General features: G+C 33.6%; 1 protein-coding gene across 2 annotated transcripts in view; it reads right to left on the minus strand.

Moving 5' to 3' along the window:
• Positions 1–1,453: 1,453 nt before the first annotated feature.
• The window catches only part of LOC138701725 (enoyl-CoA hydratase, mitochondrial-like), a 56,714-nt gene continuing 30,917 nt past the window's right edge, over positions 1,454–27,250 (minus strand). Inside the window, exons 2-8 of one of the 2 annotated variants that reach the window (XM_069828931.1) lie at positions 24,307–24,447; positions 22,471–22,671; positions 20,665–20,783; positions 17,420–17,624; positions 11,431–11,550; positions 11,244–11,311; positions 1,454–2,065 (exon numbers count right to left, since the gene is read on the minus strand). In XM_069828931.1, the coding sequence (XP_069685032.1) occupies positions 2,000–2,065; positions 11,244–11,311; positions 11,431–11,550; positions 17,420–17,624; positions 20,665–20,783; positions 22,471–22,671; positions 24,307–24,397 (870 nt within the window). In that variant the 5' untranslated portion in view covers positions 24,398–24,447 and the 3' untranslated portion in view covers positions 1,454–1,999. Of the gene's footprint in view, positions 2,066–11,243; positions 11,312–11,430; positions 11,551–17,419; positions 17,625–20,664; positions 20,784–22,470; positions 22,672–24,306; positions 24,542–27,250 lie in introns of those variants that run through there. The other variant, XM_069828930.1, reaches the window with a different exon arrangement.

The following is a 27,250-nucleotide window of genomic DNA, read 5'->3' on the forward strand; positions in this document are numbered from 1 at the left end:
GATTACTAAGAAACTTGGGTATTTTACCCTATCCCATCAAAAGACATTAAAAACTCAAAAGGAGAAACAGGTGTCACCTCTTTGATAAAGGCTTGGCTCATTGCAGCTAACTAAAATTGATGTATGACAGAAATTTGGACATGTTTAGGAATGACAAACAGTGAGAAAAATGCTATTGGTTTTGAAAATAAGCTGGCCAATAAACTGCTATGCATTCTGTTCAAGGGTCTGTCTACAAAATACAGAATACCAGTGTCATTTTATTTTACACACAATTGAACTGGAGAGGCAAAATTGACTATGGAGGCCCTAAAAGTAGTGGAAGATATTGGATTTAAAGTAATTAGAATTGTGATGGATAAATGCCAGGTTAATGTTGCAATGTTCCAACATCTATGTATTAAGAAGAGACAACTTATGAAAGAGCATAGGATTCAAGAAAGAAAATGTTGACAAATTAAGCAATAAGTAAACAATAAAAACGATATGAAAACAGTTTACTACAGGGTGTGCACATGTGCCAGTGTGTATACCCAGCCACTGCCACTGATCCCTACTGTAATTTGTCTCGCTATTCTTTTCCAGCGAACATCTTCAAAACTAATTATCAGTACTGCATTCCTTTCAGATCATTTTTAAAAAGTGCCCTTTTTTATTTGTATCGCAGAGATAAAATTTTTCGCAGAAACAGCCAAATTTTGCGAAAATTCGCAACAAATTTATTGTCATAAATCAGTCAATTTATGATAAACATTGTATGATACTTCTTACTGGATCTTTCTGTCACATTTTACTTTTGTCATTAATAACAAAAAAGCCTGGCTCTTCTTATAACATATCAGGCACGACTCCATCTCATACTGCCAACTTACATTTGTAATAGTGACTGCTAAGGGAGCTGAAACCTAGCAGTATTGCTACTCATTTTTGAACGATCTATGTAATCTATTACCCTAGATCATATATACCCAGATTGCTCGGCCATATAGGCTTTGATGGCAACAACTTTTATCAGGTTTGCTATACTGCCATCTAATTGTTACATAAGGAGTCACGTCATAACTCCCATTTGAATTGCATTAGCGATTGTACTTCCATCTCATGTTCATTTACGGCAGACGGGTGGCGATTTTAACATAGGGATGAGCTATCTGATATATATATAATCTAGGCTATTACCTGTATGTTCTAGAGGATAATAGAAGTATGCATACTTCTTGATATACAGAATTAAGTTCCAGGTTCTATTGAGAACCAAGTCACAACAGAACAATGTTGCAGGACAAAGCAAAATAAAACTATTTTCGTTATCGTATTAAAATCTGTGGTACTTAATGCTGTAAACCAAATTTACAGGAACAAGTTAATAGGTTACATTAGGATAATTGGATTGGGTTAGGCCTATGTTAATATAAGAATTGGAAATATGTACATATTTAATTAAATGACACGACTCATTTAAAAATTTAATACATAATAAAATATATATTCTTTTGTTTAAAAAAATATATTACACTTCTCACTCAGATGTGTATGTATGCAGCTCTGTGGAGTTTACATAAAACCTATGACTCCAACTCTCTCAGTATCGTTAAGAACTGATGAACGCACTGAATGGCAAATTACGCGATAAGATAATTCATTACCATCGTGTAAATCATCAAGCTACATATTTTTATACTTGCAAGTTACATTTAAGTATAAATCTAATTAATATAGGATACAACAGAAATTAATAGTTCTTAAAGGATTCTAGTGGAAAATATAAAGCATTATCCCTGCACCATGTGCTTAATAAGTAATTCAGTCTTAAAAAATGTGAGGAAGCTGACAGCTCACGTGTTAATACATGTACCGTATAATATTTTTTCAAAGAATTTATATCTAGGTTAAATCAGAGTTTGTATTTTTTCGCCAACGCTTCACAGCATCCAAAATTGCTTTTGGTGCAAGCATGTCTATGCACCAGTAGATATAGGCCTATAGTCAGGATTGCTCATTAATTATTCTTGAAATTTGGTGCTCTTTTCTCAATAAATGCTGTCATACCTTCCTTGCGATCATGCTGAAATGTAAAATAATACTTTAATTTTAAAATCTACAAAATAAATTATTATATCACTACGTAACATATGAGGTATTGAAACAGAAGAAAAATTACAATTTAAAATTATTTATTTGCATTTTAAACCTAATAATTTAATGGAAATAAAAACAATAGAATATTTTAGTTGAATTAAGAACTTTTACACATATTTGGCCAAATAACCAGAATCTCACTTATACACAAACTCTCCATGAACCTACTGCCACAAGTCAATATCTCTAAATATGAGTTTTGATTTTAAAAAATCAGCGATTTCTCGCAATACTGTAACTTCTTTGACTTCTTGTGAACTGTGTAACAAATTATCTTTAATAAAGTAAAGAAATTTGATCAGTAAATATCCAGAGAACATGTATTTCCTATTACCATATTTACCTGCATAATGGATGCCTCCGCATAATGAACGCATCCCTATTTTTTGCATTAAAATAAAAAAAGAAATTTCTACGTAATGGATACATAGAGGAATGTGAATCTGTGACAAATGATAGCAGTGATGCTAAACCTGATAGTGAATGAGGAAAGGCTGTGTTAATAATAACAATAAAGTGTCTTGTCTTATTGTCGTTGTATTCATTGTTACAAGTTATCATCTGTTTATACAATTACTGCTAACTATCAATCGTCTTAAGTGCAACACAGTTGGTATATAAATTAGCCGCGGCCCATATCTTTACATATTCTATCAATTATTCCAACATTCAAGCTGGTGCACCTTTAATACATGTTTTTTTTTTTCACTAAAACTTTTTTCTCGCATAAAGAACACACACTAGTTTTTTTGTTATAAAAATCGACAAAAAAATTGCGTTTATTATACAGGTAAATATGGTAAGTGATGTATCCGATGTTAATGTAAATTGTTTCAAAGGCTGGAAATAAACCTACTCTAATGTATAACTTCAGTTTAGTTCATTGTAATCTCTGTTATTGCCAAATGTTGTATATAATTTCTATCTATGAATAGTTTATAGTAAATTTTGTTTTTCCCAATTTTTTGTATCATTGAAATCTAGCTGTAGATTATTGTAATATCTATTATTTCAAATTTATTGTATAATTTCAAATTGGAGTTCATTGTTGTTGTAGTTCTTAATTATTTTTGTATAACTTCAATCTATTAATATAAAATACTTTTAAGAATGTAATAATGTTAGAAACTTGTACTGTATACAAATCTATAGATTGATAATAAATAGTATTATTATTTTTATTATTATTATTGTTATTAATCTAATCTAATCTAAAATGTCACAGCAAGAAAAAAGTATCCACTAAATCAATAGAATACCAGTACACATTTAAATCTGATAGAAAAAATCAGCAAAAGACAAATCATATCGAATTATTGAAGAATTTGTGATAGATACTCTCAACACAAATAGTTTATCCCAGGGGCAGAACTCCTCAGTCAACATTTAACTCTTGGGCAAAATAAAACGGAATTCAAGGGTGAGTCTCAAGAAATACTGTTGCAATTACTTAACTCCTATCCATATAGAAAACATAAATAAATACATAAGAGTTTTGGTGAATTTTGAAGACATATAGACCTGAGATGATACAGATTAGATACTTTTAACAGCACTAACATACCTTTTATGTAAATATCTTATCAAGTAAGTCTCTGGGAATAAAATTACTTATGATTTAACTTAAAGGAACTGGAAAAGAGAAAGAAAAGTTATATCTAGAAGTCAAAACATTTCTAGAGAATAATTTCTTGGAAGAGTCAGACCAAAAAAAAACTGTCAAAAAAGAAACCATAGAAATCAACACCTACTTAGATTGAAAACAGGTCATGTCAGTCTGACTACATCTCAACCTCAGACAAAGACACAATGTCCAGGACTGAAATATTTATGATGCACACTTTGAGTTCTTTGTGAGTCATATTTTTGAGACCAATTTTTCATATAAGTTGATGACTCACATATTCTTATTTCTTAATATGATATCGGTACTGAAGTAAGGGACTTTTCTTTTTACAGAAGTGTCGGGGAAAATACCACGAGTAAATTGAAGTAAAAAGAATACACACACATATATGTGCGCATGGGTGCGAGTTCTATTGGCATAATGAATATAACAAATTGTAATATACAACTACTGCCATCTTCAAATAAGATACAATACTGGTCAAAATTTTTCGATCACCTATCACAACTATGGATTTGTGGTTAAAACAGGGATTTCGTTTTGAATATTCTATCATATCATAATGCTAGAGAGAGAATTTATTTATTTTGTTGGTCTATTTAGTTTGTACATTGAAATAAAGTATGTAGTTGTTTTTATAGCTGATCGAAAACTTTTGACCAGTGGTGTACATGTAGTGTAATTAAGGAAAAGGACTATAGGAAATCTCTTTTTTTCATATTATTTTAATTAGAACCTCTATTTCCCTAACAATTTCATATCAATGTATGAAGCCTTTTAAATACAACATTTTCACTTTTTCCCTTTATGGTACAGTCACAAACATAAAAAATGCAATATTATAAAGGAAATGATATATCTGCTCTCAAGAGTATGACAGAATCACAAATCTTGTCTTAAATGAAAGCTAAGACTGCTAATCAATTTAGTTTGATGATTTTTAGAAATTTAAATTTTTATTTTGCATTTTTATGAACACAAAGAAAAATTGCATGTCTATTTCTAACTTATCATTTAATTTGCAATTTGACAATTTCCTCTTACAGAATTATTCATGTATAATGTGAGAATATGCCCTGAAAATGTCATTCAATTATCTCTATTATTGTCTGAGATATTAACCCTGCGTTAGTGTGGCACGGTGTCAGAGACCGACCTTAGAATAAATTTACTGTTCTTTCCCCATCCACTCAAGGACAGGGGTTGTTATTTTGTATAGCTTTCTATTTTATTGCCCTTTACATACCAGAGCAAGGCCAGTTAACAAAAGATCCCTTTTTCAAGTAAGACGAGGCGATTCGGTGTCAGAGACTGACCACACTGTTGTCGTAACTTGGAGATCGACAAGCAAGTATATAACTTCCATATATATATAAATACAATTTTATATAATAATGTTCGTATTTTGTTAATTTAATTACAATAAGGATAATTACAAGGAGGTAAAGTGTAAAATTAGCATATTGATGAAATGTAATAAAATAGGATATAGGCCAATCTCACGTTCATCACATTATTATTATTATTATTATTATTATTATTATTATTATTATTATTATTATTATTATTATTATCATCATTATTATTATCTTCATTATTATTATTATTGTTATTATTATTATTATTATTATTATTATTTATATATGTAAGTTGTGGTGGCCGGTTAGCTCAGTTGGTAGAGCAGTTGGCTACGGACTGGAAGGTTCGGGGTTCGATCCCAGGTGGTGACAGGATTTGTTTCTCGTTGCCAAACTTTCAGAATGGCCCCGAGGTTCACTCAGCCTCCTATAAAATTGAGTACCGGGTCTTTCCCGGGTGTAAAAGGCGGTCAGAGCGTGGTGCCGACCACATCACCTCATTCTAGTGCCGAGGTCATGGAAAGCATGGGGCTCTACCTCCATGCCCCCCAAGTGCCTTCATGACATGTTACGGGGATACCTTTTTTACCTTTTATATGTAAGTTGTTCTAGATGTAATGAATTATGAACAAGAAAGTCGAATTCAGAGGCTACTAGAAAGTATTCATATTCCGAACATGAACCAGTATCAAATAACGAATCAGACGCTGAAGAAGACTATATCATAGAGGCGAGAGAAGATGATTCAGGAAGTGAACATGAGCTAGACGCTGAACATTATATTGTATTGTAGAAAAAAATACAATGCATCCCTTTCAAAGGTCCCACATTTCAATTAATCATTGCTAACAAAAATATGCGGAATTATGAAATGAGACAGGTATTAAAAGAAGGAGAAACTCAAAGAAGTTTCATTGTCACACACTAATACACCCCCTACATGTACATTATTGGTAGCACGAACATCAAGTCTATATTCGATTTCATTTCACGTTGTGTCCAACAAGTCCACTGATACTGTTACAATATTGTGTCACAGATACGGGTCCGTGAAACTGGAATATCTTGTAGTGGAGTCGCAGACACATGGTCTTTTACTTAGCCCCAGAGAAAGAAGTCCAGTGGGGTGATGTCTGGCGAACGTGGTGGCCACCAAATTGGTCCGCCTCGTTCAATCCAGTAATCTGGGAAGGTTTCTGTTAGGGAATTCCGAACATCCAGGCTCCAATGAGGAGGCTCCGTCTTGTTGAAAGATTACTTGAGGTTGCAGATCAGCTACCTGGTGGTACAAGAACTGTTCCAACATGTTTTGGTATAATGTACCAGTTATTGACTCCTCATGGAAGAAAAAAGAACCGATAATCCTGTTCTTCATCAGACCGCACTAAACTTTTACTTTTGGGCTATTCCGGACATGTTCACGGTAGACGTGTGAATTTTGTGTACTACAGATCCTTACATTGTGCCGACTGACAGATCTTGATGCACGAAACATTGCCTCGTCTGAAAACAAAAGGTTTTCAAGAAATTGAAGGTCAGTGTCAATACGATCCAGCATTTCAGTAGAAATGTCTGACGACTTGGCCTATCATCTGGTTTTAATTGTTGAATAATTTACCTCTTGTAGGGTACAAACGAAGTTGCTTATGAAGCACTTGATACACAGTTGATCTCGGCACATTGAACTGTCGAAATGAATGGCGAATTGATTTTTGAGGAATTCTCTGAAATCGTGCTCTAATTTCTCCAGTTTTCTCTTGTGAGACACGTCGACGAGAACCTCCTAATTGTTTGTTCACACTTCCAGTCACCAGAAACTTCTCACACCGTGCCTTAATGATTTTCCCATCAGGCGCATTTTCTCCATATTCTCTTCTGTAATTTCTTTGCACGGGTAATTATTAATTTTGTCTCTGCATACCAGAAAACATTGTGCACGTTGCTGCGGAGTCGCCATTTTGTTTTATGCCACTGTTGCCGAACATGTGACAGATGAATTAATTTGGAACAAATGAAATAATTCTTTGAGATTCTCTGTCTTTTATTACCAGACTCATTTCATGATTCCAGTGATTAATTAAAATGTGGGAAGTTTGAAAGGGACACGGTATACTGTTTCAAGTTTCGTTGCTCTTACAAAATATGGAGAATGGGGCTTGAGTTAAAATCCTGAAGTGGAATGACAGATTTGAACCTAGGATCCTTTACCAAAATGTAACTAATTTAAATCTGAAACCACACAACGGAGTAGGCCCATAAACCTTTCTTTTATCTAGTTACCACATATTTATAATTTAGGAAAAAATTCTCATTGGAATTACAAGATTTGAAGCCAGACCTCAGGCAAAACATTCTATAGAATCCCCCTCTATATATTATGAAAGTCCATGAACTTCAAAATAATACTCTCTCATCTCTTCACAATTTATAAGTATTTCCAGTTACAATGAATGGGACACGGAATTAAACAATTTGTATTGCAATAACAGGCTCTAACCCAAGACTTGGTACCTACCTATCCTTAATTTGAACCCAAGATATCTAAAAATTTAAGTCAGCTATCTTACCCACAAACATAACATGAAATAAAACTAAAAAGAAAGAATATATTAGTAGGATGGTCTGAGAGACCGGCCACACTAAAGATGTTGCAGTCTTGAGCCACATTTACGCAGGGTTAATATTAAATGTTGAAAAATGTAAAATAAACTCCAGATATTCAACAGATAAGTTTGAGCACACTGGAGCTCAGTTGCTATTTAAAGATGACGTAAAACTAATTATTTTCTTTCTACCGACTTGAAATTTCGCTCAAATGAAGTCAATATTATTAAGTATTTTTAGGCTAAAAATAAAAAAAAGTTAATTTTCACACATGTTTGGTCATTCCTTAAGTCCTTCCCCTTAAACTAATATAACTTTTAGCTCCCCTCACAAAAAAACTCTCTTCCACTGGGTATCGGCATGTTATAGAGTTTAAAAAATAAGGCAGACAAATTGAAATAACGTAATGTGTACTACTATCCAAATTACAAGACACAAAAATCATCCCTTATAAGTTTAAAAAGTAAGATAACTGACTTCATTTATAAATTTTATTGCTTAACTAGATATGTATAAGTCATTAATACCATGTCTAATATTGATTGCTTGTTTACGAAAATATTTCTTAAAGCTTGTGTGAATATTAAAATATATTAATGATATACTGTGGAATGAAAGATTGTGATTCCAAAACTTGCTAAGTCCACTTGGCCATTTTTATTATTTATACTACATATATATGATTATGTTTGAGTCCTCTATCATTATATTTTAAACTTGTTTTCTTACCAAAGCAATGCCAGTTCTTGTCTAAAAGTTGTGTTATTGTGTTACCACTTGAAAACTCGCTCAGTTTGTAGACTGGTGGATACAAAAATTAGCATAGTTCTTCCATAAAAATTAACTGAATACGTTTTGGAATCACACTCTTCAATAAATAAGTATATTCCTTCCTTTTCAAATAAACAGTAAGTTCTAAAACTAATTGCTTCTGTGGACATTTACTCATGCCTGACAAAGAGCAAATAATTACTAATCCTTTAAGAAAGAGCTATCCCACTGGTCAGAGAGGACAAAAAGTCTGTTACATTGTGTGTTATTTTGTGATGAGTCTACCTGTTATGCATTAAGATCCTTATCTTCCATTGGTGATATAAATAGGCTACACTTAAAATGTCATACTTTGCATATTTAATTCTATAATGTAATGTGAATTAATATTCTGGGGCAACTATAAAGCTAAACATATTTTTGTTTTACTAAAGAAACCTATGAAGATAATGACAGGTGTGCATAAAAGGACGTCATGTATAAACATTTTCCAAAATTTAGAAATCTTGACATTACCGGTACTTTGTGAGTAGACCTACATTCTTTCCCTGATGATGTTTATACAGTAGAATCCCTCTTAACCGGCACCAAAGGGACTAGGCTAGTTTCGGATACGAGATTTTGCCGGATAATTGAATAAATACTGGTATATACAAAGAAAAAGTTCGTATTTCATGGTGCCAAATGTTGGAAACTGCAGCCATCTGAAGCTTATTTCTCTATCACTTGCTCATAACTGAATAGACATAAAGACTGTGTGAATTTTCCTTATTAAAACACATCACACAACACAAATAATACACTGTTAGGTTGAAATATTCACTGAAAACGAAAGTTCGTGCGAACTTCTTAATGTGGCAACACTGACAGCCCGAACATAACTAAATAAACATAAAAGCTGTGTGGATTTTCTTTATTAAAACACATCACACAGTACAAATAATACACTAATTATAGGTTCGAATATTCACTGAAAACAAAACTTCGTCCGAATTTCCTAATGTGGTAACACTGACGGCCCGAACGTAATTAAATAAACATATAAACTGTGTGGATTTTCTTTATTAAAACACATCACACAACACAAATAATACACTAATTTTAGGTTGTGAAAATGAAAGTTCGTGCGAACTTCCTAACGTGGCAAAACTGATGACCCAGACTATGGCAATATGGCAGATTTAAACTTTTTTTTGGCACAGTCAAAAGTGTCATTGTTTTGGTATTGCCGGTTATTTGGGTGCTGGTTACGACGAATTTTACTGTATTAGAAGCAAAGATACATTCAGTACTAAACAAAACATACAAAGAAACGTAAAAAATTATATATTACAGTTATATGAACACTAATAAATATAATATAATAATTAAAGAAATTAGTGATAGATATGTTTCTGAGATGCTTCTTTAATAATTATATTATATTTATTAGTGTTCATATAACTGTAATATATAATTTTTTACGTTTCTTATCAAATCTATGAACACTGTATAATTGGCCTAACATGTGTGGTTTATCTTTGAATATAAAACATCCATAATTTTAATATAAGACACAAATCAGATCTGAACTGTGATAGAGGGCATTTTCAAACTCTCATGTCAAGACAGGAATGAATTTATTGGGCGAATTTTGTTATTTATACACGGACATCGAATGATTTCTATTTGTAGAACTTGCTAGCTTGTTTTCTGCTGAGTGTTCTGTTGGCGTATGACTAGTGTGGACAAATTATAAATAGGAGACCTTGTACATTTAAACCTAGGAAACAGTTGAAAATGCAAGAACTTTAAAAGAGATCTTCTACATCATATAAATCTAAGTCCTGAACATCCCAGATACCGTAAGTGAACAGCTATTGAAAAATTCAAACCTGTCGTTGGACATGACTGTCGTGCAAAATATGCAGATCGGAAATTTTAATGTTTCCGAATACTGTGTCTCACATACACACACACACAGAAACAGACCAAAGAAAATGGATGTGGAGTTGAAGATATCATGAAGAAATACTGGGCTGCAAGATTGCAAAGTAGTAAGTAGATCAGAACATTAGATAATAACTACCAGTAACTAGAACAAGTGATAGATATCATCAGCTCCTCTCCTACAAGAAATTTAACAGAAAAGACAACATATAACATATCTCCAAAATTGCTGAGATAATAATAATAATAATAATAATAATAATAATAATAATAATAATCCATGGCGCTACAGCCCATGAAGGGCCTAGACCGACTACCCGGCTGTTAGCCTCACGCCCACATGCTGAAGCAGAAGGGAGGTATCGTGTGGTTAGCACGATGATCCCTCCAGCCGTTATAGCTGGTATTTGCTACCTAACGTAGCTCCCCAAGTGCATCACGATGCTGAGTGGGCACTAGTCCCATACACTGGCCGAAATTTCATGAGAAAATTTCTTCCCCCATGAGGACTCGAACCAGCGTGCATTCCGTAACGCGAGTCCTAGACGGGATGCCTTAGACCGCGATGCCACGGCACGGGACAATTGTTGAGATAACAGATTGAAAATAATCTAGAAGTTTCCAAAGGGATGGACATTAAAAGAATAATAAGAAGAGGAAATCTATTTTCACTAATTATGTTTCGTGAAGACATTTCAGCTCTTTTTCTATCGTCTTAGAAGTTCTTAAATGTCTAGATAACTACTGTTCTTAAAGTTATGTTACCGTAAATAAATGTGCAGATTTGCAAAAAGTAGGGGTAACTTATTACTTACAGTTGTAAATGTCGTGTTGAATGTGCTTTTTTCAAATTGGAGACCATGTTGCAATGTTGTTTCAAAGGCTGAAACACAACATTAGTTAAGGTAGGTATAGCTTATAATAAAGTAATAATATAGTAAAGTTTAAACAGTAGTATGTTGAAGAATTTAATATTAGCATGTATATTAGACTGAAATTTACCTGCTTTAACAGACTTCTTGCAAAGTGCAACAATAATCTGGGAATTTGATGAAATTTTCTCCCCAAGTTTAACAGCTTCTGCCACCAGCTGGTCGGGAGGAAAGACCTTGCTCACCAAACCTGAAGTGAAAAAAAGCTTTTACAATTTCTAAAGACAGATGGATATCAGAATTCCTTAGTCAAAGATTCATTGCCACTAAATTCAATAACTCACTTTCTAGTTACAGACAAACATATCGAGGTCTACCTCAGGGCGCTGTCCTCAGCACAACTTTATTCAATATTTATATAAATGACTTACCCTCCCTCCTAGAGGAATCAAACATGAAAACAGCACTATTTGCAGATGATATAGTTTTGTGGACTTCCGGATCTTACAGACATAGAGACAAAATTCAAAATTCTGCTCTTAAAGCTCTAAATCAACTACATGAATGGAATACATCAAAATTGTTGACACTTAATTTAAGCAAAAGTAACTACCAAATATTTTCACTCGGTAAAAAAAGAAAGAGAATTCAATATCCAATACAATGGCCAACACCTTCCTAGGACTTATGAATCCAAATATCTTGGAGTTATTTTCGATAGTAAGTTAACATGGAGCAACCATTTGAAATACGTTTCTGAAAAAGCTCGTAAAAGATTCTCCCTTCTAAAAAGACTAGCAGGAAAGAAATGGGGATGCTCTAGGAATATTTTGAACACTACATACAAAATGTTTATACAGCCAGTGCTGACATACTGCGGAGAAATTTTAATTACTTCACCTTTCATAAACGACATAGAATATGTTCAAAACCAAGCTCTCAAGACTCATTACTGGTGGAATCAAAACAACTCCAATAGATTCTATGAGATTCCTCACTAATATTAACTGCATCAAAATGACAATAGAAGAAAAAGCACTGATTCAATATGAAAAACTTATCAGATTACCAGGAAACAATTGGCATTCATACAGTCCTCTCTGTAGATTGAAAACTCAAAAAAGTTTCATATCCATTGTTCAAGAATTAAAACAGAAAATCAATATCCTGAATTTAAGAGAAAACTTACAAATTAAACCAAACCCTTTAACTCTATTAAATATAGAATATAATCTAAATTTAACAGAAGAAATACTGAAATCAGAAGTAAACACTGAAATACTGAAACAATTGTCTTTAAAGACAATTAATATTAGGTACCCTCCACAAAACTGGCTTCATTTATACACCAACGGATCCTTGATCTCCAGAGAACAAGGTGCTGGTGCAGGTGTTACGTGCTGTCTCTTCTCCCTTTATAGATCTCTTGGATATGGAACAACAAGTTTTGATGGTGAAATCATTGCAATAAGTGAAAGTCTCAGGAATCTGCTATGCCACATCAATAAATTTAGGAATGCAGTTATATTGTCAGACTCCAAAGCAGCTATTCTATCAATTGTCTCTAAACACACACCTTCATCTCAAACAGCAGAAATAACTAAAATGCTCTCTCGATTAATATCACTCAATAAAAGAATTGTATTCCAATGGATACCAACCCATTGTGGAATCCTGGGAAACGAGAGTGCGGATGCTTTAGCAAAGAAGGGCAGCACTGCTACTTACAGACCTGTTACTAAATCTACGTATTACTCTGTGAAGAGATTTATTAAATCTACATACTTAGACTTCAACAAACAAAATTTGATAACTCAATCCCAAGGGAAAAAATGGAACTCCCTGTATCAAAATCCACAGTTAATTCCCGATTTACCACGAAAATCGTCTGTAGCTGCATTTAGATTGGCAACAGGCCATGATTGTTTGGCCAAACACCTGCATAGAATTGGAATATATCAGTCCCCTAACTGTCCATTGTGCAACTCAAACCAAGAAATGGATTCGGAACACCTCAAAATCTGTGCTTCAGTGGCTGGTCATGATAATATCTTTGAAAAATATTGGAGTGCAAGAGGTCAAATGACTTTATTGTCTAACGCCTGACATTAGAAAACAACAACAACAATTTCTAAAGAAAAATAATGCTTTGTAATTGTCGTGAATCTTAATTTTCCTTTACATATATTAACAGAGTAGTTCACTTTGCGGAGAATTATATTTTCCATTCATAATATTAGGTTGATGCATAAGTATATAGCGTTTTTGTTCAGCATCACAACTCTGCACTGTTAGGAGATTGATTAACGTTGTCATTTGTGTTATTTATTATTTGGAGTGTCGTGCTTGTAAATAAGCTTTAAATTTTGCGGATTTGAAGAAAGTTCGTGATATTTGTTGATTAAGGAAGATGGAATGTCAAGTGCAAAAAAAAAAAAATAATGACACTTCTGATATATTCTTCTGTTTGAGTTTAATAGTGGAGCAAAGGAGTGGAGGCGCCTCGAAACATTAATTGTGCTCTGTAAGGAGAAAATACCATCGGAGAAAGCACTACAAGCAAATGGTTCTGTGGTTTCAAGACACAACACCCAATAGAAAAGTAGTGTCCATCTACAGAAGACGATGTTATGCTTTTGGTAGGATAAAGAAGGCGTTGTGTACTAGGAATGTAACCATAACTGCTGATATTTATTGCCAACAACTCAGATGCGACCACTATTGAAGAAAAACGATCGGAAAGATTATATCCTCCACTAACATAACAAAGCAGCTATCCTGGAGCTTGGTTGGAAGGTGATTTCACATCCCCCATACTCTCAACCTTGCGTCCTCAGATTTGGAACTTTTCTCTTCTCTATCCAACAATCTTCAAAGGAACTCCTTTGATAACGAAGATGTTTTACAAACTTGGCAAATTACTTCAGATGCGAAATCGAAGAACTATCCCAACACTGGCAGGAAGTCATAGATAATGTAGTGCCTTCTATTCAATTAGTAGTCTTCTGTCTTCTATTCATCTCAAAAACTTTTGCCATACCGAAAAAACGCTATGAACGTTTGCATCAACCCAATATATTGGAGGAATTGATGGTAGAGAAATCCCTACATAGCAATGTGACTTTTGGCTGAGCCACTTGCAGACTTCGGTTATGCAGAGAGCTTGCTATTGGTGACATGCAGCGCAGTGTCGGTAATTCGACGCACTACAATCTATTAATGGAAAATATTGCAATGTCTAAATATACTGATATATATGGTAGTAGTGATTTTTTAAATAACAGTTGATATTAGAATTTTTATTCTTCTTTAATTGATTTGCAAACGAGCAAAGGAACGAAGCAACTACAGATATTAGTGATTGTGAGGACAGAATAGATAGGACTTTCGAGAGGTTATTAAATGGCAAAATGGAGGACGGAGGATGGAATTAGCGAGGAAAAAGAGTGCTAAAAAGTGGGCGCAAGAATGTCAGCTGTGTTAAAAGTGTTAGAATAGGAATAGAGAAGAAAGTGTTAAGTGTAAGAAGATATTATAAGATAATAATAAGATAGACATACAAACAATGATTAAAAGAGAATTAAAGTGAAAGAGCATCTAAACAAATGAGAAGTGGAAGAGAGAGAAATTGGAAGTGTAATTAAGTGAATTAGATATTTCATGTGATTCAGTATTGTGGGTTGGGAGTAACATCAGAGGTACTATAACTGTAGGAGTATTATAGATATACATTTACGAAAAAAGGCAATAAAAGAGGAAATTTAGGAGTGAAATGAAGAGAAAGAGATAAGTAGTCCTAAGTAATTAAGTAGAGGCAAGAATAGTAGAGAAATAATAAGTGTTGTAAATTAGAAAAAATGGAAATGTAGGTCAATAATTTAGAAGAAAATAGCTGGAAAAGAAGAATAAAGAGTAGGTAGATTTGAGAATAGAGAATGAAAAATAAATAAGTAATGCAAATTATTAAAGAAATGAATATGCAATATTAAATAGAAAAACGAGAAATGGAAGGGAAAGAGTCTAGGTATGAGAGAGAATATAAGAGGATAGATAGGGAAGAATAGATAGCAATTCAATTAAAACACAAGAATAGGAAGTATCCATGTTGAATCTTTCGTACACTACTTTTAACACTTGAATATAAATGATTAAATGGTGATCTTACTCGTGTTAATTGTATAAGCATGTGCGGCTTACAGCTGTTTCGGCGCTTCTTCACACCATCCTCAGAGCCTACTAGATCTCGGTGTCATCTCGAACTTCGCTGCCTGTTGTGTGGATGCATTCGATTGTTGAAAAGTGTTGAAATGTGGTGTCAAATAGTGTGTGTTCTGAAATTGATCTGTGTGTTGAGAATTTGAATTTAGAACATTATGAAATATACAGACACACTAAAACACACCCTGATAAAACAATATAAAATATACAGACACACTAAAACACACCCTGATCAAATTCTCAACACACATATCAATTTCAGAACACACACACAATTTGACACCATGTTTCAACACTTTTCAACAATCAAACACACCCACACAACAGGCAGTGAAGTTCGAGATGACGCCGAGATCTAGTAGGCTCTGAGGATGGTGTGAAGAAGCACCGAAACAGCTGCTTACACAATTAACACGAGTAAGATCACCATTTAATCAATTATTAATAGGAAGTAATCAGGAAATGCTTGGCAATGGAATATATTAACATAAAAGGGTATTATGTTAAAGAGATGGTGGATCGAAAAGCAGAATTGTAAAAGGACATCATAACTATGCATTGTGAAGTTGGCTGACAAATAAATATCAAATTCATTTACAAGATTTTTTTTTATTAAATACGTCATTTACTACGAATTTAAACTATATTCCGAATGAAATTAAGATAATGTCATTTTAGATTTACAGACGTAGTATTTTAAATAATTTACAGATAGGCTTACCAGTATGTCAAATTAAATATTCAGTTATTTTATCTTCAAATTCAGATACATTGTATATACGGTTGCCATAATGAAGAAACACAAAACCAGGACATGATCGACAACAGAAAACATACGAATTCTAAGAAATTTACTATAATATGGACATGGTTGAGCACTTCAATAATATACTTCATTTTGTCTATCACATTATTGGCATGGGCATTACATTATTACCATTTATTTTTGCGGTAGACCATTCAAGTCCATGTATCACCACCACAGTACAGTACCTCTCATACTTCTCAGAACTGTGAAAAGAAGAAAGGAACTTTCTTTCTGGATGACCTTGTGAAATTCACTGCAATTTATCTTTCATATTATTCTCTATCTGCAAAATTGCATTTACTGACAAGTGCTAATCTATTCCTACCTTCTGCCTACTGAGCTTTCATCAAAGAAAGTAAGTAGGCTATGCTTTCAACATTGACATTATGCCCAGGTATAGAGAAATTAAATTCTACAATTTTCAGCAATTCTCAGTACCGCTTCACAGAAACACAGCTGTGATAAAAAAAAAAAAATATTCAGATTTTGTGTGGAAGAATATCTTTAAAAGGCTTTCAGTCAGTTTGTAAGATGTATTATCTTGCATACACTTCGACACTATCCCATGAACTGTTGCAATTTTCCAGATTTCTGTCTGACTGCATTCAAAATCGTGGACTTCCGTCTTTTGGGTACGAACTTCCTTCTTATGCTATAAAATCACGAACTGTCAGCAAAATGTCTGGTATATGGCAAGTTTAATTGCATATAAGTTACACAGTTGTAAATTAACAAACTTTTAAAGTGTGCCTAAAAGTTTCTTATAAGTAGGGCCTATTCATATTTTTATTTACATTAAGCAATAAATTGCACACTTTTATGCCAACATTTTGTAATAATATTGAGTCAGAACAAGTAATATCTTATTCCCGTAAGTTGCTTCTGTTGATGGAATTGATGATGATGATGATGATGATGATGATGATGATGATGATGATGATGATGATGATGATGATGATGATGATGATGATGTCTACAGTATACATTAAATCTCTAGAGTAAAAGATAATATGACTTATATGAAGTCTTCAATAAAAGACTCTTGTTTCATAGACATTATATCTATTTTACAATGCACATTCTTGTTAATTACCTGCTTTCTCTGCCTCTTGAGCTGTAATTGGAATCCCTGTAAGGATCATTTCCATTGCTTTGGACATGCCAATGAATCGTGGTAACCTCTGAGTGCCCCCTGCTCCAGGTATTGTACCAACGATAACTTCTGGTTGACCAAATTGAGCTTTTTCTCCTGCATAGATTATGTCACATGCCATTGCAAGTTCACACCCTCCTCCGAACTGAAAATGAACACAACGTTCAGTAATGTTATCAATTTTCTTTGTGCTGTTAGATAAGAAAGGAGGTTATATAGCCTAATTATTCCATATCTTACATAAGCATAAAATATCAGTTGAAAAACTAAAATACAAGACTACATTGACAAACAGACAATAAAAGCAATTATTTTATCATTGTACACACCTGTGGAACAGGTTAATGGTTTTAAATATGTTTTATTTATACAGTGCATCTATTTCATTTCCCTAGTGTTGTTAAGCAGCACTTACTCTCACAGTTATGTTATGAGTGTCATGGCTATTATGAGTACAGTTCGGATTTCATTCACCAAAACAGTGGAAACAGATTAACGGTATAGCTAAAAAGTAAATCTGAAGTTGGAAGTAATGAGCTCTTGTTTGAGAGAATGTCACAGAAGCTTTTCATTTGGTTCAGTCAGAATGTATTGTACTTGCCAAACTTAGACGACCCCAGCTCAGAGGAAAGAAGTCAGAGAAGTCACATCAACATGCTCTCGATGTTTATATTATGCAATTGGACGTGTCCATAATAGAATTGCTTTATAACAGCGTTGCCAAACATAGACGGCCTCAGCCGGAGTAGAGAGGTCAGCTTATCTTGCTGGAAGAGATAACAACTAACTTCTCTATTAAAAACATCGTACTTGCCTCAGCCCAGTGGCTGGGCTAATTCAGAGTCATAATGTGACAACGCTGCATAACTAACAGGCATGCAGCATATGATTTTGTTATGTTTTGGGTAAGGCACGAGTCAGCAGAGTGGTGTGAGTGAGGTCGTCTAAGCTTGGCGAGAACTGTGTATTGTTATTTATTGTAATAGTGATCTGTGAACCACTGACTAGTTTTGTTATATGTAGAAATGTAGATATTTAATTTATGTACGGTATTTATTTTGTATTTTTTTTTAGCCAGTCAACAATTGACTAGTTTTGTTCTAATTATATAAGTTAGATATAGTACCGGTTGGGTTGGGCATGTAGCACTTATGGGCGAATCCAGAAATGCATATAGAGTGTTAGTTGGGAGGCCAGAGGGAAAAAGACCTTTGGGAAGGCCGAGACGTAGATGGGAAGATAATATTAAAATGGATTTGAGGGAGGTGGGATATGATGGTAGGGACTGGATTAATCTTGCTCAGGATAGGGACCAATGGCGGGCTTATGTGAGGGCGGCAATGAACCTCCGGGTTCCTTAAAAGCCAGTAAGTAAGATAAACTACCGGTACCATATAAGTAAGTGTATTTAATTTATGTATTTATTTTGTATTTTTTTAAGTCCGTGAATCAATGCCAGTTCTATTAGGCATAGAAGTTATTTACTTATGAATTTATTTTGCTTTTCCAGTAAAGCAATCTTGCAGCCAATCACTTCACTAGTCTCTTCCTTAGTTCTTTTTCCAGTGGACTGCAGCAGTTGCTCCTTTTTCTATTAAATAAAGACTTCCTTTGTCATTGCTTCCTCCTTTTGACTTCCTGGTAGCAGCTCATGTTACTGGTTATAATACACCCCAAGTATTTCAAACTGTCCACTTCTTCTACTGCCTCATTTTGAATTCGCACATTTATGTTCTTTATCTGTCTCCCGATAACCATGGTCTTCATCTTGTTTGCATTTATCTTCATCCCATACTGCTCACAGATGTCATTTAGCTCCAGTGGCATATCCCTTAATATCGTCTCTCCTTCTGCTAACAACACCATATCATCAGCAAATCATATGCACTTTATTCTTCTTTCTCCTACTATTACCCCTCCCATGTTCTGAAAAACAGTTCTTCAATAAATCCTCCAAGTAGATATCGAAAACAATAGGAGATAAAGAGCATCCATGTCGTGTTTCTCTCCCTACTACACTTCCCTCTGATATCTCTTTTTCTATCCAGTCTTTGACTCGTTTCATATAAAGATTACTGAATAGCTTCCTCTCTTTGCAATCCACATCAATTTTCTTCAGGATCCTCATAAGTTTATTCTAATCAGGTCTGTCAGAAGACTTTTCTAGGTCCACAAATACTACATGTCTATTAAAGAACAATTAGTAACCACAATATTCAAGGCTTTGCAATTATACCATCAGATGTCATGGCATATGCATATGAGATTCAATTATAGTGTTCAGTAGTTTCCACTCCTTGTCAACGAAGATAATAACCAAACCTTTCTGACTGAGTAATATGGAGTCAAAGGATCAAGAAAAGTTTCGTGCATAGTTCACTTCTTCACTTTTCTCTAGGTATCTTTTGCTGATTAAACCATTGCTAGTAAATTTGATCCAGAAGACGACATGTGAAAGTCAAGGCTCTAATTTCAGATGGCTCTAATTTGGACAATGTCGAAATTTGTGTGGGATGTTGGTACATGGCTCATTTATTTTAGGGTTCATCCCAACATTTGTCATAGTGTCTTAGGAAAACTACAGAAAATCACAGACAGGATGAGTTGTTTCAATTTAGGAGACTAGCCAATTGGCTGTGATAATAATAAAATTAGTCTGATCGGCCTGAGGACATAGTGTGAGGAAGTATGGTATTCTTCTTACTAAGGGAGATAAAGAGAGAGTATTGCTGGCTTAGAGATTGATTGGGGATGGACATGTTAGCTATCCTCATTCTGAATATAAGTTATTTGCTCCGCTAGGCACATTAAATAGAGAATTGAACAACACGGATCCTGAGAAAAATCACAAGGCACGAAGTCCATCTTACACTTCTCTTTCCACGATATCATGTATGAGGTTAGAATTAATAAAATTAAAGATATATTGTTTATAACTGTAGTGTTAAATCATTTTTCCTATTTCTTTAATAATTAGCTTTGTTAGTTAAATTTTAGGGAGTAACGTCACAGTAATCTTTCACGTCAAAAGTTACAATTTTTCTCTCCCTTAAGGTCGAATATACAAATTTTATGCCAAAAATAACTTTATTTCAGGGAATGGTATGTAAAATATCACTTTTATCAAACATAACAGTACTAAAAGTGCAAGATTAAATTATGACTAGAGTACTAAAATTACTTACAGCCAATCCGTTAACAGCAGCTATGATTGGTTTCTTACAATTGTAAATAGCACCAAAATATACATTTTCCTTTTCTACTTCAGTAAAGGTTCGTCCTTGCATTTGTTTTAAATCTGCCCCTGTAAAATAAATTGCATAAACAAATAAGACTTAAAAAGTCCCCAATCTTTTTTATTACGAAATTCATAACGTTAGGATGATACGGTAGCAAAGAATCTACGGTATTATCGACACCAGTAATGTAGGTCTAAATTGTCAAGTCTATTCTAACTAATTAACCAAATAAGTAAATAAATAAATAGCTAAATAAGTAAATAAATGAGTGAATGAGTAAATAAGCAAATAAACAAATAATTACGTAAATTAATAAATAAGTAAATAAATAAATACCAGGTAAGCAATATAATAAACAAATAAACTACCGGTAACTAACTAACAAATAAATAAACGAACGAATAAATAAATAAATAAATATGTTTAATTCAATATTAATAATCAGATTTAGGGTAACCAACTTCGGATCACAAAAATACGGGGGACTTGGTCACTACAAATTTTAGCGCAATTTTTTGGGGTCTGAAGCCTGGATTCATTGATGGAATGGTTTCCATTTTTTATATAAAACTATCAATTTATATATAATGCAAATGAAGACCTAATTTTCTAAACGTGCTAGGTGCCAATTTTTCAAATTTCATTTTATTCAACCTAAGGAAGGAACATTCATATCAGAATATCATACTAAAATGTTTTTGTGGTAGCTTAGCTGTAAGTGACTCATTCATGCCCCAAAAGACGGTGTTAGTGGTGTCTCAATATGCATTTCGCAGTGTATTTTGATCAATATTGCAGAAAGTTGTTTTTGGCACTTAGCACCTTTAGAATGTTAGGTCTTCAAATATAGTTTAGGTCACAACATTGAGTTCAATAATATTTAAGAATATAATGTTTCTCAGTTTTAAAGTGTGTATATTTGTCAACAAGATGCTGCATAACATTAAATTACGATGAAAGAGTAATGGAACGGAGAAAAATTCTCTCCGGCGCCGGGATTTGAACCCGGGTTTTCAGCTCTACGTGCTGATGCTTTATCCACTAAGCCATACCGGATACCACCCCGGCGCCGAACAGAATCGTCTCAGATTAAGCTCCAACTCTTGGGTTCCCTCTAGTGGCCGCCCTCTGCACTACGTCATAGATGTCTATGAATGTAGGACCGAAGTCATAACATAACATTAAATTGTTTATTCTGTTATGCAAATCAAAAAAAATTATTTACAATCATACATGCATACAGTAACACCTAAGATTACAGGATTACCGGAACTGAATTGTATTGATTGATACGTATACTGTGCTTACTAAACTATCGATTTTAATGTCGGTTTATATCTAAAATATATACTTGGCGGGTATTATTATTAGATTACATTAAAAATTGACGATCATGATGGATAAAGAAAAATACGGGAGGATTAAGAGATCAATATGGGAGCTGGCAGGATCCAGAAATATTAGCTCAAATATAGGAGCTCCTGGAAAATACGGGAGAGTTGGTCACCTTAATCAAATTACTGCACGTACCAGAAGAGTTTCAGAGTTCCTAGCAGCTATAAACTTTGTGACATATTAAACACTTTCAGAATGTATGAAACCATTGCATTTCAATTCCAAAGCAAAGTATAAGGTGAATACAGTACTTGCTTGTATATCTTCTGTAATACATTTAAATGGTGTACTACGGTATACGAGGAACATTGTATATAAACCGTTTTATTACACTAAATTTAAATACACATTAGTTACCTGCAGCAAAGACTTTTTCACTTCCAGTAATGACAACAGCGCCAATGCTTTCATCCTTATCAAACTTTTCAATGGCATCGTCAACTTCATTCAATAAACCTCCACTCAGTGCATTTAATGCCTTTGGTCTGTTAAATGTAATTACTCCAACATTTTTCTTCTGTCCTTGTTTATCTGCCAAAATGTACTCATAATTTGTTCCTACAAATAAATAGAAACAGTACCGGTAATGTAAAATATATTTCGAGAATATAAATAAATAAATAAATAAATAAATGAATGAATGAATGAGTAAATAAAATATCCTCATAGTGAAGTGTTGTTGTTACTTATCCCTTGAGTTCAGACCATTTTCATATGCTATATATTTTTTTTTAATACGTTTAGAACAGTTTGACTTACTGCTCGATAACATTTTTCATTATATTTAAATATTTAATGAAATGTGCAGGTGTTGCTTCTTCAATGTAACATTTATGACAGACAGGGAGAACTTTTATCTCATTAATTATTTTCATTGTCTTCAGTTGTCCGGATCTGAATTTTGATACTGCAGTTTCCTATGTATGGCTGTTTGTTGTTTAGTCAACTGTCCAAAGACAGGTCTGAACCTCACAAGTGAACAAGAATTCTTACGAAAAGCATATCTCTTCCAACTTTGAAAATAGTCTACTATGCCCATGTACATTCCATTCTTTCATATGGTGTAATGCTTTGGGGCATGTCCTCTGAAGCTATAAAAATATTTAAACTTCAAAAAAAAAAAAAATAATAATAATAATAAAAATAATAAAACAAGTTCCTATATGCACTCCAAGCAAAGACATTTTTCAAGAATTAAATATTTTACCACTCCCCTGCATCTACATCCTAGAATCTGTTTGCTTTATACATAAGAATCTTAACTATTTAAAAAAAAACTCTGAAACTCATAACCATAACACAAGAACTGCCAACAACTTGCATATAAATTGTCATACTATTACCAAAAGTCTCAACAGTACTTCTCATAGAGGTATCTTATTATATAACAAGATACCTGAGGATATTAAACATTTAAATTATGAAGGTTTCAAAACCAGGGTAAAAACTATTCTGCTCCAGTCCATGCCGTTCAGAATCACTGATTTCTTGCATTAAAGCTATAAAGCAAAATATCTACCTTCATTACTGTTGCACATAATTTTTTCTCCAAACAATATTGATAATAATATAGGACTATCTTGTTCTTACTTAATCTATGTTAATTAATTTATTTAATGTCTTGCAAACGGAAAATGTATTATACATCTTGTTATTTATTGTGTCTTTTGGCAGTTTTACTATTCTTTGGAAAACTTAAGAGTGTTAAAATTAAATTCATACTAGAAATCAACTAAATTCATACTAGAAATCTTATTTTGTGTGTGTGTGTGTGTGTGTGTGTGTGTGTGTGTGTGTGTGTATTTTTTGAGTTTGTATTTTGTGTTTGTATCTAATGACGAACCTATAATCTGTAATAGATTGTACAGGGAATGAATAAATACAATACAATACAAACAAGGCATCACCTATTATGCAACTGAGTCAGGAGATAATGGGATAATGTGGGTAGTTCCTTTCCTCTCCATTACATACATCTCTGACTAATGAGCATGCGCACATCGACTTTACGATGTTTAGAGTTGATGTGCGCATGTTCATGATGGTTTCAAACCGCTGGAAACTGCTGCAGAAACAAACCTATAATCTACAAGAAAATCTCATTGCATGGCAATAGAAATATTTTAGATGCTTCTCAAGGAATACTAGAATTAGGCCTAGCATTAATTAAACACATAGGAAGGAATCTCTTACCAGTGCTTGCATATTTAATAAGCATTCCAGCTTTAGACACTCCCTGTAGCTGGGATGTTAAAAGCCTTGAAGCAGCCGGAAAGAGAGCCATGTCTTCGGTTATGCTTCTTCTCTGCTGTTTTTGTGTGAAGTGTAAGTCTTCTAACAGCAAGGTTACAGTTGTTAAATAACGAAATCTTGCTCGTAATTCTTACAGCATGTAACACTAAGCATGACTACATAAACAAACGTTCTGATAATAGCGTTTGTACTTAGCCCTATATTTTGCTTGAGTCATTCAGATAGTCGGACTGTCAGACTTTGTACCATGCAATCAAAGTTTACTGGGGGTATGTCTGGGACTCTTATCTCTGTTGATATTTTATAGCTACCGGTACATAATGCAGACTCATCATATTTTATTTGAAGTATAAAGATATAGTGTTTTGATGCTGCAAAAATATATTTCGAGATTTTCAAGAAAAATAAGGTAGGTGTCCCTGATATGGCCATGTTAAGGTTTGAGAATTTTTCTAGCCGCCATTTTGAAAAAAAATGTAAACCACTTTTTTCTTACTCGTTCTCAGTCTAATGGACTTTCTTAAAACAATTTTCTTTCCCCATAAAAATAGCTTTAATTTTCCAAAAAGTCCCAAATTCCAAAAGTCTATCTAGTGGCCATATCAGGAACATGTGCACATGATATGGCCACCCTTGTTCCATATTCTACAAATCGTGATTGTTTTCAGTTTGATAGCGCAGTTGTGTTAAAATTAAATAATTTTGGTGTAAAATGAATAAAAATGACATTTAATAATCTTTTTTATAATTCAAAAGTGTAGTCAAAACAGGGTTTTCCATAAAAAATTAAGTTGTTTTTCTTAAAATACAAAATTTTTGCGTAATCCCAGCTATAAGGCATGTAAATTTGTCAGGTGAAAAAATAAAAGTGAAATGAACTTGATATGGCCATGGTGCATTTGATATAGCCATATCAGGAGCAGGTAAGCTTTCACGAAAATCGTTTGATTATGAACAACTTGTAGAAGATACGCCATCAACTACAACACCAATCAACAGAACATTAAAAACTAAATGGAGTACGATGGTTTTCATGAAACAAGTCTTTGAAAAACATGCATAAAGCAAAGGAGACTTACCAGAGAAAAATAAGAAGAGGTCACATGAAAACCGCAAAACAGGCAACCGACGCCATATTGCTCAACTTGACTGGATGGAAAACGATCAAGTGCCCTTTCACTGGATGCTGCTGCAATTTAGCGGATTTTTTGGTTAACTAACTCACAACAGGGGGGTGGCCATATCAGGAACATGGCCATAACAGGAACACCTACCTTATACGCATTCAATAACCCTTATGGGGTCCACCGCAGTAGAGTAATGGTTAGCATGCCTGAATGCGAAACGAGCGGGCCTAGGTTCAAATTTTGGTTGGGACAAATTACCTGATTGAGGATTTTTTCCGGGATTTTTCCTCAACCCAATAAGAGCAAATGCTGGATCACTTTCGGCATTGGACTCTGGACTCATTTCGCTGGCATTATCACCTTCATGTCTTTCAGACGTTATATAACCATAGCAGTTCAGAAAGCGTCGTAAAATATAACCAATGAAAAATATATATAAAAATAACCCTGATGGGTATAGGCATGAAAATATCGCAATTGCAATAAATGCTCTAGAAATAAGAATTGGGTTTTGGCTCCTTTTTCAGTTTTCTTTACATTTCATCACAAGAAATTGAAACCCTTCGAACCCTCTGAAGCCAGTTTCATTAATGCGAATTAATGATATAGGTAAATGGATTTATCGCGGTATTTTTGTTTAGCAAAATATGAACAATTTAGAAGAATGCTTTTTTTTTTTATTTCAATTTAAATTAATTTTTCAGATTTTGTTTCGTTCTTCAGCCGAGAACTTCGTTTTTTTTTTTTTTTGTGGAGTTTGGCATAGCATGAACCACGAAGTTCTCGGCCGTGTCCTGAAAAAGGAACCAAATCCAAAAAATTAATTCAAATTGAGTCCGTAACCAAACTTAAGAAAAGTTGGCCTTGTGTTCGATGCTAGCTGGCTACAATAATTACATATCAAGACTTGTAAGTACCAAATGGAATATTTCCAGACATAGATAGCTTCCTTCCTATATGAATTTATTTATTATTAATAACTTCTATCATCCCCAGAACAAAGAAAAGATTAAGTATTCTTCGGAATCGCTCGTATTTGGCTGAATACACATAAGGTGAGTAATAGATATAGAACACACCTTGTAGTTTTCCTATTTTTAATTATATGAAGAAATTCTATACAGAGTGATACTGCCACTTTATTACAAATTTTTAGCGATGATAGAGGACATCAATAAGAACAACTTTCATATAAAAACCTGTGTTTGGAAACGTTTGCTTGGTATTGTAACTGGTCCAGGTAACATTGAAGGGCCATGGTAAAATAAATAATTTTGTTTTCTTCAATGCATGCCATGATGTTGCCCTGATGATTTTGTATAAGCATTACTAAGTCCATGCGAATAGTACACAACCTTGTTTATAGACTACATTAAAGGAAGTGAAGGGGGTGAAAATTAGGTAATTTTTGGCCAAAAATCACTTTTTCGTTTTTTGTAAAAAAATGAAGCTATGATTCCTACTTTCCACTGTGACGAAGTTTTAGAACCTTACGGCGGTTGTGTCATTAATTACACCATCTTAAAAAAGACTGCACTGATTAAGTTTAAAATACTACATGCAAATTTTAAATTCATTTTCCTGTAGGTCTACCTTTTTTTTTGCCCAATTCTCTGCATTCACATTGTTAAGAATTCAACAATTTTACGCTAGGAAGCTGACATTTTTACTGTACATTCTTTAAAATAAATTTAAGACAGTCATGTTGGCATTAAAAAAAATAAAACGAACGAACAAACAAACAAACAAACAAACAA

Source organism: Periplaneta americana, chromosome 6 (assembly GCF_040183065.1).
Source record: "Periplaneta americana isolate PAMFEO1 chromosome 6, P.americana_PAMFEO1_priV1, whole genome shotgun sequence".
NCBI classification, from domain to species: domain Eukaryota; kingdom Metazoa; phylum Arthropoda; class Insecta; order Blattodea; family Blattidae; genus Periplaneta; species Periplaneta americana.